The sequence below is a fragment of the Camellia sinensis genome, chromosome 2 (assembly GCF_055761805.1).
Source record: "Camellia sinensis isolate YWXY chromosome 2, ASM5576180v1, whole genome shotgun sequence".
In the NCBI taxonomy this organism is placed as follows: Eukaryota; Viridiplantae; Streptophyta; class Magnoliopsida; order Ericales; family Theaceae; genus Camellia; species Camellia sinensis.
In genome coordinates, this window is record NC_138962.1 from 74,942,497 (window position 1) to 74,956,806 (window position 14,310).

Here is a 14,310-nt window from a genome sequence, read left to right on the forward strand (position 1 = left end):
GATATTCTCATTGCTGAAGTCATCTTTTCCAAGGGAGACAATCCAAAGATATGAGCTGCATCTTATTTTTAAACAAAATATGGTTTGTGTGCTTCAATGGCATTCAAAATTCGCAGATACAGATGATGATGCATTTGAAAACGTCTCCGAAATGTTACAGGTGAATAAATTGGATTTGCGCAAAATAATTTGCAAACAATCATTCATTCCATCTATCGCGATGTATGTAATTATGTCCTACAATAGAACCACACCTTTTCTTTGATAGATCAGTTAATTGCAGAATCTGAATCATACTAACATTATTTATCTCATAAACCCCCAAAAGTGTGACCGTTTTTTCATCATCAGAGGATGAGAAAGAAGAAGATGCTAAAAATGAAGTAAATATGTAAGAATTTGAGATACTCATTATGCTCTAGTTTCAATTCTGGTTGGTTGCAGATATCACGTACCTCTTTTCTGGTATATGGTATATGAATTAATGTGTTTATATGAGTTTTTTGAAGGAAATTATTATTGGAGGCAACAAAATATGGAAAATCTTTAATGGAGGGAAAAAGAAATGAGAAACAAATTGGGAAACAGAAATGGAGGGAAAAAAAAAATTCAGTTGCCTGTCCGGTCATCTAGCCGGACGTCCACTGCCTTCTGATGAAAGCTACAGTGCAACCGTTGGAGCTGTTGATATCAGATTGAGGACATTGCCTTTTTTTACTTAGATTTGATGAAAAAAATTGGTGTATCATTAGAGATGCTCTTATGTAGCACATCCCAAACAAAATATAGCCTTTATTTGGGAAGATAGGCTGGGTTGGGTTTTGGGCTATTTTAGCTACAAAAAGACAAAATAGGCTTTTTAGCCCAATAAGACAAAATATCACATCCAACCCATAATCATTACATTCTTTTTCTCACAAAAAGTCAAAAAAGTCAAAAAAATCCTTCTCGAACGAGACTTTTTAGCCCCAGGCTAGCGAAAAAGTCAAAAAGCCAAAAAGCCAACCTACTTTCCAAACGAACCCGTAAATAGATTTGTTAATAGTTGATGAAAATTTTTATTATTGTGTCTCATTTTATATAAAATAAGCTTATTAAAATAATTTTTTTCAAAGTAAAAAAAGAAAAGAAAAGTGTATTCTTAACTTGAAATTAAATTCTTATTTTTGTTAATCAAAGTTTATCAAAAATCGTGAATTCTGCTTGTATCGAAATATCTTTTTGGAAAAAAAATAAAAACAACGAAAAATTCTATAATATACAAATTATGACTTGGTTATAACTTGTAGTGTATTTTTTTGTTATTAATCGAAAAAGTCTTTTCTAATTTCTTATATTTTTTGCTATGTCTAAAGTGGTGCATCAGGTCTTTAATTATGTAATGTTTGATTATGATATTGTAGACATTTAAAATTTTCACGTGTCTTGATCACCGTCTGATTAATCAAGGCAAATAAATTTTCTTGATTGATCAAAATTAAGATAGTCAAAATTTTCAAATGGATGTGGGTCTTACTAAAATTATGGATCTTAACCCATTTTAAATTATGGGTCGCACCAAAAGAAAAATGAACCTATTTTGACAATTTGGTCAATCCAAATGTATGGGCCCATGAAAATATTTTATCAAAATTTAGTGAAATAATTCAAATTTAAATTTAAATTTGAATGTAAATCATGTCCATAAATTAAGAAATAAATTGTCATTTCCTTGGAAATTCAAATAAATTTTGGAGTTTCCAAAATTGATCATTCTCTCCTAAGCCTATAAATAAAGGCTCTCACCAAGAGGAAGAGGAGACATTTTTTTTGGCTAAAAGTCTTGTAAGCTCCTAAGCAATTTTGAAACTCTGCCAAATATTCTTCTCAAAATTTTCTCTAAAGTTCTTCAAACCTAAAAGAAAGAATTATCAAGCACTCCAAACTTGTGCCAATCCTTTCAAGTTGTAAATACAAATTTGGTCTCTCTTTTCAAGGAGATCATCTCAAGACTCGTTCGAGATCAAGTCATTCAAGCCCTTGATCAAGCCTTTCTTCTCCAAGTTTCTTCATTCAAAAACTTGAAGAAATCCATCAACTTGTTTGATTTAACAATAAGCTTCTACAGTCGTTGAATTACACCCATTTCAGAGATCGAATAAGAGGATTTGTTCTTTTGTAATAGAGCAAACCATAGAGGATTGTACCTCATTTATTATAATCAATAAAATTAATTATTTGTGCATTTATTTTGTGTCTTAATTGCAGCTACGAAATTTGTGTTTACAAATTTTGGCACGCCCAGTGGGACCTCTCTACCTCTTATCTCTTTCTCCTAAGGCATCTTTCCAGAGTCTTGTTTGATCAAGCACAATGGATTCAAAGAAAGTTCAAATTGCTCCGATCAATAAGAACGCCAGCAAGAATGTTGCTGTCACGACCAGCAACAACAGCACTTCTACGGGTCTGATCACCCGTAGCAAGACCAAGGCAACCATTGCTCTCGCCACTCACGGGGTCATGCCGACCGCCAATACAACAAAGCATATGCAAGGCAAGTCTCACAAATCTATCACTGTATCTACGTCTGGGGCTAAGCAAAAAGAAGTAAGGGAATGGAAGAAGTCCACTTCTGTCTCAAAGGATTCTCTACCAGAAGGTTTCTCTCCACACCTAACACACGTAGCTTCTGATGAAAACTCAAGTACAGGCTCACAATCAAGATCATCTCCTAGTAGTCCTTAACGTTCAATTTCATCGAATCACTCAAATGCGTCTCGTTTGATGGCTATACAAGTCATGACCACTGGCACCACTTTAGTGGAAGAACAATTGGCGACCATGGCTCGTGCCATTAACAAGCTCACCAAAACTGTGGAAGAGAAAGATCTTCAAATTGCCACCTTGATGAACAAGTTAAAAGCACGAAATACTGACGAAGCAAGTCAAGACAATTCTCATCAACCTGGCTTTACACCACAAGGCACGTTTGTTGAGAAGGTGAACCCTGCATATAAGTCCAAGCAAGTTGTTGGTAAGGAAACTTGGCATACATCTGTTGCAAGGCAAGCGATTGGCACAAGTAGTCAACCAGCATCTATTGCTTCTTTGTCTGTTCAACAACTCCAAGGCATGATTGTAAATACCATCCGAGCACAATACGATGGGCCCTCGCAAAGTGCTTTCATATACTCCAAGCTTTACACAAAGAGGATAGACATTCTTAGAATACCTAGTGGATAGCAACCTTCTAAGTTCTAACAGTTCGACAAAAAAGGTAATCCTAAACAACATGTCGCTCACATTGTTGAAACTTGCAACAATGCCGGGATAGACGGTGATCTACTTGTCAAACAGTTTGTTTGGTCACTTAAAGAAAATGCCTTTTATTGGTACACTGATTTGGCGGCCGAGTCAATTGACAGTTGGGAGAAAATACAACGTGAATTCCTTAATCATTTCTATAGCACCCGCCGTATGGTAAGCATAATAGAATTAACCAGTACCAAGCAATGGAATGATGAGCCTGTGGTAGACTACGTCAACTGTTAGCGTGCTCTAAGTCTAGATTGCAAAGACCGACTCTCTGAGATTTCAGCTATGGAGATGTGCATGCAAGGCATGCATTGGGGACACCTTTACATCCTTCAAGGGATAAAACCATGAACATTTGAAGAGTTAGCTACGCGTTCACATGACATGGAAATTAGCATAGCCAACCATGGCGAAAAAGACCTTTCCATTCTTGAACAAAGAAAAGATAACAAATAAGTGAAAAAATGAGGCAAGCCTTTCAAAGGTACCACCAAAGAAGCAATGGCGGTAACCACAGCTCCAATCAAGATTTCAACGAAAGACCAGAAGAAAGAAGAAAGAAAGGAAACACGCCCATCTCTGAAGGAATTACAAGAAAAGAAGTGTGACAACCCTCACCTCTGATTAGCGTTAAATTTTGACTAAGCATGATAAGTAATTGATTAAGACAAAATTCTAAATTGATTGCATGAATATGTGATTTACTTACATTTCTATTTGTTTGTTATTGAATGATCTGTTCACGTTTTAATTTTGAATTACGAATTGAAAGCCTTTCCGGTGACCGATTCCGAAATTGATTAGTGTTATATGCTAATTAGGATTTATATAATTTTATGGTAGGTTTAATTAAAATTTGATTTGGAATGTTTAAATTGGAATTAATAATGCTAGATTAATTTAATATAGGTTAATTACATGTTTTGCCATTGAGTGGGCTATTTTCTAAAACATTGTTTGGGACTTAATTTATACATTTGATACATCATCTCATCCACCTCCAAGACCAAACCGAGAGAGAGAGGGAGAGAAGGAGAAAAATTGAGCTCAACAAGAGATTTGCTTGGGAATTTAGAGGAACCAAAGGAGAATTGCATTTTTGAGCTACCACATTTGGAATTCAAGACTTAAGGTAGGAAATTCATTCCCTCAATTATGAGTTTAAGTTGTTTCATGCTTGGTTTATGGAAGAATTGGTGATTTGAGTCAAGAATTAGCTTAATGTGTTAATTTAAGAGTCCATTCATACATGCATGTCCACATTATGGAGATTTGAAGTTGTTTTGCATAAAATTCTTCCATGCATGTCTAGATTGTAGTTGTAATTTAAGAATTCATCATGTTTTTGGAGTGAATGGCTCATTTGATCATGTGTTAGAAGCTTTGAGTTCAAAGAAACACATGCATGGCATATATACATCATGTTCTTGAATTTTGGATTGAAATTGTGTTCAATTGTCACATTTTTGGGCTTTGATTTTATGAAATGATCTTCAAAACATGTTGTATTATGAGTTTCTAAGTGTGTCAGAAAATTGGCCCAAAAGGATGAGTTTTGGCATGTTTGATTCTTGGTTTGAGCTTGGTGATCAAATCTTAAAATTTCAGATTTTGGATCCACGCTCGAGCGGAGGACTTCACGCTCGAGTGTACACTCTGAGTACATGCACTTCCGCTCGAGCGTATAGAGTCACGCTCGAGCGTGAAATGCATATGCCCAGAAGTTCGTGTGTTTTGCAGTCCGCTCGAGCGAGGTGATCCGCGCTCAAGCGAGGGTCTGAGTCTCACGCTCGATCGTGGGTCGAGCGTCCATCGAGCGTGATAAACATGCAAACAATACTTTTTCATGAGTTTACAGTCCGCTCGAGCGAGGGAAGCCACACTCGAGCGGAGCTTCTTTGTCTGCATGTCTGCTCGAGTGGAGAAAGCCACGCTCGAGCGAGACCCCTGTTTTCAGCAAATTTTGAAAAGTGTTTTAAAGTGTAATTTTTGCATCCTCATTCCATCCTAGGCATTCCTAGGCCATGTTTAAGGCATCTTAATGAGGATAATGTTATCAAACCACACCAAGTCAAGTTAGGGGCTAAGCTATTGATCTCAAGTGTGTAACTTAATATGTGTTCATTCTGCAACTGTGTAGGGTTGGCACCCGAGGACGGTGACTAGCCTGTCTATAGCCCAGTAATCTGTGAGTAACAATGTTGTAAAGATACATTCAACTATAATTATTTCTGAATGATTGACTGTACTGCTTTCTGAAGTGACATTGCTTACTGAATGAATGTTTGCCCTATTTGTAAATTGTACTCGTGGCATCCATAGCAACTTACTGTTACTGTACTGTTACTGCTACTGTTATAGAGATCTCTGTCGGTTCCAATGTTTGGAACTACTACTGTTTACTGTTTTGATGGCCATCAACTGACTGTTCAGTTTATTAAGACCTACTGTACTATTTTGCTATTGGACGTACCACGTATGACTGCTATGATTTCTAATTGACTGACATGGCATGAAATATGAGCCACTGAATGAATAACTGATTTACTGATGCAAATGACTGTTTTAAATAATGAAAGGACATTTATTCTTAACCCCTTTACGCATTAGTTATTCACTGGGCTTTAGTTCACTATTTATATATGTATGTAGGTGTCCAGGTACCGGACTGGAGCTAGGAGCGTCGAGCTAAGCTTATGTTTTGTCAAGCCAACCATTGTGCCTCACTTTGAGGTTCCAAGTCCATTCAAGCCAAGGCTGTTTTGGGGTGTTTCAGATTCACCATTTTGTCTCTGTTTTGTAATAGATGAATAAGACTTTCCGACTGTACAATTATGTTGAAGAGATTTGGTCCCTAACCCGGATGTCATGTGTATATGACGTATGTATATATGTTTGGGTTATGAATGTGGCTTGTGCATAAAAGTCTTTTTGCATTCAGGTTTTCACAGCTCATTGGACATCTCTTATTTACTGTTTGGCTTCCGCCAGCCCCTTACTCTGTATTATTGTCATTACTGTTAAGCAGGCCTTTGGTAATCACAGATTACTGGCCGGTTATGATGCTAAACCCATAGGGGCGGGTTTGGGTCGTGACAAGAAGTATCCCTTTCCTGACTCTGACGTACCAGGGATGTTAGAAGATTTACTTGAAAAGAAAGTCATTTAACTCCTGAGTGCAAACGTCCTGAAAAAATAGGTCGTGTGAAGGATCCAGTACTGCCATTATCATTGGATAGTTAGTCATCCTACTGAAATGCTTCGTGTTAAAGGAATTGCTCGTGGACTTGGCTAGGAAGAACAAAATCCTCTGGGACCTTGACGAATCGGCAGAATGCAACCTCCAAATTCTCCATCCTCAAAATCCAAGACAGAAATGTCACAATCTGCAATCCCAATAGTGAAAGCAATTCCCAAAGTCATCCAGTTTGGTTCACTTGAACTTGTCATTTTTCAAGTTTCAAATCAAGACATGCATGTCCATAACGGTTTTGAAGAAGTCTTAACTATTGGAGAAGATGAAAGTTGGACTCTCGTGACACGAAGGAAGTCACGAAGAAGCCAGTCTAAGACTCAACATTTTTCACTCAAGAAAGTAAAAGAACAGAAGAACTCCCATTGACATTCCAAGAAGGAAGTGATAGACAAAAGGAAGAATGAAAAGAAAATGCAACAAGAAGATAAATTTCCTGAAGAAAACTCGTGTGCCCACATCATCTTACAAGACTTCTTCCTTATTGGGTATTTTGGAGATGACTTGGTCGAGGCGGTCTATATGGTTTTAACCATTGAAGCTGATATGGAACTAGTTCACACCATTAAGCCAACGCTAGATAAGGAGGAAATTGAGGTCCTGACAACCTTGAAAAAGCTACCCCCACTCTTTGGTTTGCGTGAAGCGTCTCATCTTCCTCAGTCTGTACAACCTGCACTTGTTCAAGTGTTAGAAGATCTTGGAAAATATGAGTTTGTTGTTAATGAGCTAGACTATCCCAAGGTGAACTCCATCACTTCTGTTCCTTGTTGCACAACAATCACTGATGAAGACCTTTAACTAGGTTCAAAGCCACACAATCACCCATTGTTTGTCTCTGGCTTTATTAGTGAACAAAAAGTTAACCGCATCCTTATTGATGAAGGCTTAGCAATAAACATCATGCCAAAGTTCACCATGAAGAAACTCAAAATCCCAATTGATGAGTTAGCTCAAAGCCGTCTGGTTATTCAAGGTTTTAACCAAGGGGGGCAACGCGCGATTGGTATGATTCGTTTGAACCTCACAATTAGAGAACTCACAGCCAGTACTTTGTTTCACGTCATCGATACAAGAACGTTCTATAATTTGTTACTTGGGCGACCCTGGGTCCATGGAAATGGTGTAGTTGCATCAACTCTCCATCAATGTTTTAAATTTGACCAAGGTGGAATAAAGACAGTGTTAGCAGATGACAAGCCATTTATAGAAACTAAGTCTCACTTCGCTGATGCAAAATTTTATTTGGCTTCCAATAGGATACCTGAAGTTATTCTAGCTGAAATCCTTTCTGCAAGAAAAGAGAAAATGAATTAAGAAAAGCAAGTTGTGTTAGACTTCTCAAGGGAAGACATATCAAGTGGCAAAAGGGCACCTGAGGGCGCGTCACCACAAAAATAGCCTTTATCCTCAAAATGCCATGTAATGACACAAGTCTTTAGGTATGTGCCAAAGTCTCAACGAAAAGAAGGGCAGTTGCCATTTGAAGAAGTCACAACGTCTGTAAAAGTTAAAGGAGACTTTGCTCACCCCGCAATAAAAGAAAATCTGCAAATACTACGAGCAGATGCAACAATACCAACTCCACAGGAGGGATTGTCAAGCCTAATCATGTAACACCTTCAAAATATAACCATAGATATAACTCATAAGCATATATAAATGACAACATATATCAGAGTAAACAGTTTCTTCATTACATGAAGTTAATGATACAAAAGAATTCAACATAATTAAATGCCCTTCGGGCTTACACCTTTCCAAGTCTTGACCTGGTTACAACAAAAGTAGGACTAGCCCTTACAATTAAAGCTCTAAGCTATACAAAATATATCAAAAACAAGAAGCGCTAGCTTCTCACATATCCCTCCAACGTTATTGCCTTGGTGGAAGCACCCCATCATTACTTGAAATGTTTTTCGTAAATAGGGTGAGCCATAGCCCAATAGGAATAATCTAACATGATATATAGGATTTAACAAAGATATGGAAGCGGTAAGCATAAACAATGCTAGGGAGAAAACGTTCACATTACAAGTAGTTATCAATTGTCAAATCCATATTCCATTTCATTCTTTTTTCCTTCAATTCATTTCTATGCAAGAGCCAACTTCATTATTATTCAATAATCCAAATGAGACCACAACTCAATGGTTCAACATTTTCACAATCAACACATAAACACTCCCAATTGCCATTTTACGGATATTTCATCCACAAGATCGGCACCCATGTATAATTTCGGGACTTTCACCCAGGACACTCCGACCAATTTAATTATAATGGAGTCCATCCCCTTTCTCCTCCCAAACAATGGAGCACATCTGCTTTCCACTCTCAAACACTTATACATATACAATGCATACTCAACATAATCATATTCAATGATAATCAACCATGGACTAGTTTCAATTCACCTAATCCACATGTAATTTTTACAACAATCAAAGCTATCCTTCACCGATAGCCCAATACAAATATTTCTAATCAGATATACACTCTCAAGACAGACAATTTAATCAAAATTATCAAAGATGAGACATATTATTTATTCAATTTCACTATCTATCTCCATACTTGTCCAATTCCATGCTTACAATATCAATTTTATTCATTTATCCAAAATAAATATAATACTCATTCTAGGACAAATTTTTCTTCTTCCCCAAGCCTCAACCAAGTACGAAAATCAACTATTTTGACACAACAATACTTCATTTTCAAACCCCATGTTCTTTTATTTCATTTCCACCAAAAACCCACTTTTACATTTCACCCAAACTCTAGGTTTGTGTTCAAAATACCCCCAAACCCACCATTGTTATCCAACCACAAGATACCTAAGTTAAACCATAACAAAGTGTAGAAAAATCCCTACCTTGAAGAGAAAAGACAAGCCAAGCAAGGATGAAACCCCAAAAATGCCGAAATCCAACTTTAATCGGGTAAAAAAGAAGATCTTGAGGAGCTCTATCTTTTTAATGAAGGCTCAAGGGTGTAGAGACCAAAGGATCTAGGTCAAAATTTAGAGAGAATATGAGTTTTAGAGAGAGAGGCTCTCAACTTTAAGGTTTTGGGTGAAAAGATATGAAAAAGTGATGTAAAAAGTGCTTTTCGCGATCTGATATACGCGTAGTCCGCTTGAGCGAAAGGTTTCACGCTCGAGCGTCAGACACAGATTTGATCCGCTCGAGCGCAAGAAGAAACCCGCTTGAGTACAGAATACACACCTCCAGAACTTTTGCAGACGACAGACCAACCGCTCGAGCTCAAGAAGGGGCGCTTGAGCGCTCACCTGCTAAAGCGTAAGAAACGTCGCTCAAGCGTGAAAAACATTCCTCCAGCACTTTTGCAGAAGTGCAGAGTACTGAGAGTTCATAACTCCCGCTTGAGCGTAAGAAAGGCTGCTCAAGCAGAGAACCAAAATTTGCATAACCCGCTCGAGCGCAAGAATGGCCGCTCGAGCGCAAGAATGGCCACTCGAGCGTAAGACTAAAAATCTAGGCAACACAAGTTTTGAAAACTAAGTAATCAACCTGTTCCAAACACCACCACAACAACCCAAGGACCAATTTCAAAGGTATACAAGGGAAGAAAGAGATAGACAACAATATGAAAGCATTAAACTCGAGCCCATAACATCATAAGAGTCGGGTAAAAACCGGGATCGCTATATCAAACCTCCACTAAAGGGATTTGTTAGGCCTGTGCAAAATTCTATCAAACATGGCTTCTTACCTGAAGGACGAATGGAAGGTTTGATCCACAAGCATACAAGCTTCTAGCCAAGTCAGGTTATGAATTTGCTAATCCCTCATCACTGGGAGAGTTAAGTCCTGAACTTACAAGTGAGAAAGTTCATGGTCTCAATGAAACGTAAAGAAAGTTAAGGTAACAAGAGTGCAGGGTGAACTCTCCAAAGACCGGAGTCGAATTCATACTAACTGAACCCATTCGTATCTCTGCCAAGAGAAAAGGAAAGAAGGAAGACGTACAACATATCACTGTGGAAAAACCCAACTCCTCGAGTCTCAGTGTCTGACTGCATTGAAGCTCCTGCACTTCAGACCTCGGTTTTTAATAGGATGAGCACTGTTGATGAGGCAGATGAAGGTACAACTTCTCAACCTTTAGTTTTTAACAGATTAGGCACTACTAAGGAAGGGGATGAAAAACAAACTTCCTGGTCACAAAAGTCCATTTTTGCTCGACTTGGTGATATGAATACATCACCTAGAAAAGGCAAGAACAAGAGAAACACAACAGCAATTGAGTTGAATTCTACAAAGAAGGATGATGAGAATCAAAGTTTGATTCATTCTCGCATGAAACGCATGACATCACTTAAAGTTAGTGTTGAAGGTCCGCTTAAGGTCAAAAGGCACACTATCATACTAACTGGAGAAGTTAAGACTCAAGCGGAAAGTAAAAGAGAAGAAGAAATTGAACATGTTGCTTCTCACCATGTAATAGTTGAAGAAGATTCTAGCTCAGATTCAGAGGATGATGATCTCCAAGAAGCTCTCCCAGAACTTGAAGATGAGGGGCAATCAACTGTTGACAATTTGAAAGAACTCAACTTGGGAACTCCTGATGACCCTCGACCAATCTTTGTGGGAACACTCTTAACACCTGAGGAAGAAAAGACATTTTTTGATCTGGTCCTCGAATATAAAGATGTCTTCGCATTGACGTATAAAGAGATGCCAGGTTTCAGTCCAAAGGTTACTGTCCATCACCTTGGGATCAAACATGGTATGCAATCTATAAAGCAGGCTCATCAATATATCAGACCTGAGCGCATCCTTAAAGTGGAAGAAGAAGTCAACAAGTTGATCGAAGCTGGGTTCATACGTGAAGGAAAATATCCGACATGGATATCAAGTATGGTCCCGGTAGTCAAGAAGAATGGACAGATTAGAATATGTGTCGACTTTCGAAATTTGAATGAAACATGTCCCAAGGATGACTTTCCACTTCCTATTATGGAATTAATGATAAACGCCACTACCAGACACGAGGTGTTGTCTTTCATGGATAGGTGTTCAGGATACAACCAAATACGGATGGCATCTGAGGATGAAAAGTTAACTGCATTTCGTACCACAAAAGGCATCTATTGTTATAAAGTGATGCCTTTCGGAATCAAGAATGCCAATGCCACCGATCAACGTGCCATGCAAAAGATCTTCGATGACATGCTCCATAAATTTGTTGAGTGCTATGTTGATGATTTCGTGGTCAAATCTAAGAAAAGGGAAAATCACCTAGAGGACCTTCGTGCAGTTTTCAACTGGCTAAGAAAGTATGACTTGAAGATGAATCCACTCAAATGCGCATTTGGAGTCACATCTAGAAAATTCCTCAGCTTTATTGTTCAACATAGAGGCATTAAGGTTGATCAATCCAAAATCGATGCTATACAAAAGATGACACCACCAAAAAACCTAAAAGAACTTAGAAGCCTCCAAGGTCACTTGGCATATATCCGCAGATTCATTGCAAACTTGGCAGGCCGTTGTCAACCTTTCAGTCGACTGATGAAAAAAGAGGCTCCATTTGTTTGGGATCAAGCATGTCAAAATGCTTTTGATAGTATTAAGAGATACATGCTTCATTCACCAGTATTAGGAGCTCCTATTCAGGGGAAACTATTGATACTTTACATTGCGACTCAAGAAGAGTCTCTTGGAGCAATGCTGGCCCAAAATAACAAAGAAAATAAAGAGCAAACACTCTATTACTTGAGTCGCAGATTAACCAAAAAGGAACTCAAGTACTCACCCATTGAGAAAATGTGTTTGGCGCTTGTTTTTGCCTCTAAAAAATTAAGACATTATTTCCAAGCCCATACAGTGCATCTCATTGCAAGAGCCGACCCAATAAAGTATGTTATATCTAAGCCCATCCTCTTAGGACACTTAGCAAGATGGCCTCTCCTCTTTAATGAATTTAAGATAATTTACGTACCAAGAAAAACGATGAAAGGGCAGGTCCTTGCAAACTTCTTGGTCGACCATCCCATCCCTACTGATTGGGAAATTTATGAGGAATTCCCTGACGAAGATATATTGTTCATAGAAGTTTTACAGCCTTGGATAATGTTCTTTGATGGGGCTACTAGAAAGGAAGGGGCAGGAGCAGGTGTCATTTTTGTTTCACCACAGAAGCATATTTTGCCTTACTCATTTATTCTTTGAGAAAATTGCTCAAACAATGTTGTTGAGTACCAGGCCTTGATCATTGGTTTACAAATGGCAACAGAGCTAAAAATTGTTGACCTAGATGTCTATGGGGATTCTAAGTTAATGATTAATCAGCTCCGGGGGGGGGGGATTATGAAGTCAAGAAATACAACTTAGTCCCATATTTCCAATATGCAACTCATCTCATTGAAAAATTTGAGAGGGTGGTACTCAAACATGCTCCAAGGAAAGAAAAACGCATGGCTGATGCACTTGCCAATCTAGCAACTACATTTGCATTGTTAGAAGGTGAACAAGTTAGTGTCCCTGTATGTCAATGATGGGTATTGCCACAATTGTTGGACTGTCGCCTTATAGAAACAAACGCAATTCTAGTACTAGCCATTGAAGTCGACGATTGGAGAATGCCAATTATAGACTACCTTGAACATGAGAAGCTCGCTGATGATTCTCGCCATAGAACTGAAATAAGACATCAAGCTCCTCAATTCATCTACTACAAGGAAACTTTATTCCGACGATCATTTGAAGGAATTTTTCTTCGTTGCCTAAGGGATGAAGAAGCTCAACAAACCATGGAAGAAGCCTATTCCAGGATATGTGGAGCGCATCAATCTGGTCATAAACTTCACTTTCGAGTAAAAAGGATGGGTTACTATTGGCCTACGATGGTTAAAGATTGCTTGGACCACTCAAGAAAGTGTCAACCTTGCTAGTTTCATGCAAACTTTATCCATTAACCACCAGAACCTTTACACCCAACAATTGCTTCTTGGCCATTTGATGCATGGGGTCTAGATGTAGTTGGCCCATTGACCAAGTCTTCTTCAAGCCACTTATACATCTTGGCTGCCACAGATTATTTCTCTAAGTAGGCTGAAGCCGTCCCACTTAAAGAAGTCAAAAAAGAAACTATTGTTGATTTCATCAAATTCCATATTATTTATCGATATGGTGTACCTCGCTACATCATCACTAATAACGGAAAGCCTTTCTACAATAGTCTAATGGACAAATTTTGTGAAAGATTTGGATTTAAGCAGCGCAATTCCTCAATGTACAATGCACCTGCCAACGGATTGGCAGAGGCGTTTAACAAAACTTTGGGCAACCTATTGAAAAAGGATTAGAGAAGCACTTTGGGCATACCATACGACACATTGTACCCCAATTCAAGCCACCTCATACTCCCTTATGTATGGTGTTGAAGTAGTTCTTCCTTTGGAACAACAAATTCCTTCATTAAGGATAGCTATACAGGAATGTCTCACTGATGATGAGAATGCAAAACTACGCCTTGCTGAATTAGAAACATTAGATGAGAAGAGATTGGAAGCACAACAAAAACTTATGTGTTACCAAGCTCGACTCTCCTGAGCTTTCAATAACAAGGTTAGACCCCGGTCTTTCCAAGTTGGAGAATTTGTGTTGGCTATTCGAAGACCTATCATCACTATCCACCGAACTGGCAACAAGTTCTTTGTTTAGTGGGATGGTTCATACGTGGTGACTGAAGTCTACACTAATGGAGCATACAAGATTGTTGATGAAGAAGGT

At 38.3% G+C, this 14,310-nt stretch overlaps 1 protein-coding gene across 1 annotated transcript; it reads left to right on the plus strand.

The window, feature by feature from the left end:
• The first annotated feature begins 12,992 nt into the window (after positions 1-12,992).
• On the plus strand, positions 12,993-13,469 carry LOC145814399 (uncharacterized). The gene is made up of 2 exons (XM_082911192.1): positions 12,993-13,041; positions 13,129-13,469. The coding sequence occupies exons 1-2, from the start codon at positions 12,993-12,995 to the stop codon at positions 13,467-13,469; spliced, it is 390 nt and encodes a 129-aa protein (XP_082767318.1).
• The last annotated feature ends 841 nt before the right edge of the window (positions 13,470-14,310 follow it).

Excerpts from the sequence above, each read along its gene's own strand:
- LOC145814399 (XM_082911192.1), top strand. The coding sequence starts at position 12,993 with ATGGCTGATGCACTTGCCAATCTAGCAACTACATTTGCATTGTTAGAA. Across the intron at positions 13,042-13,128 it reads TACATTTGCATTGTTAGAAG|TACTAGCCATTGAAGTCGAC; the intron begins GTGAACAAGTTA and ends ACGCAATTCTAG.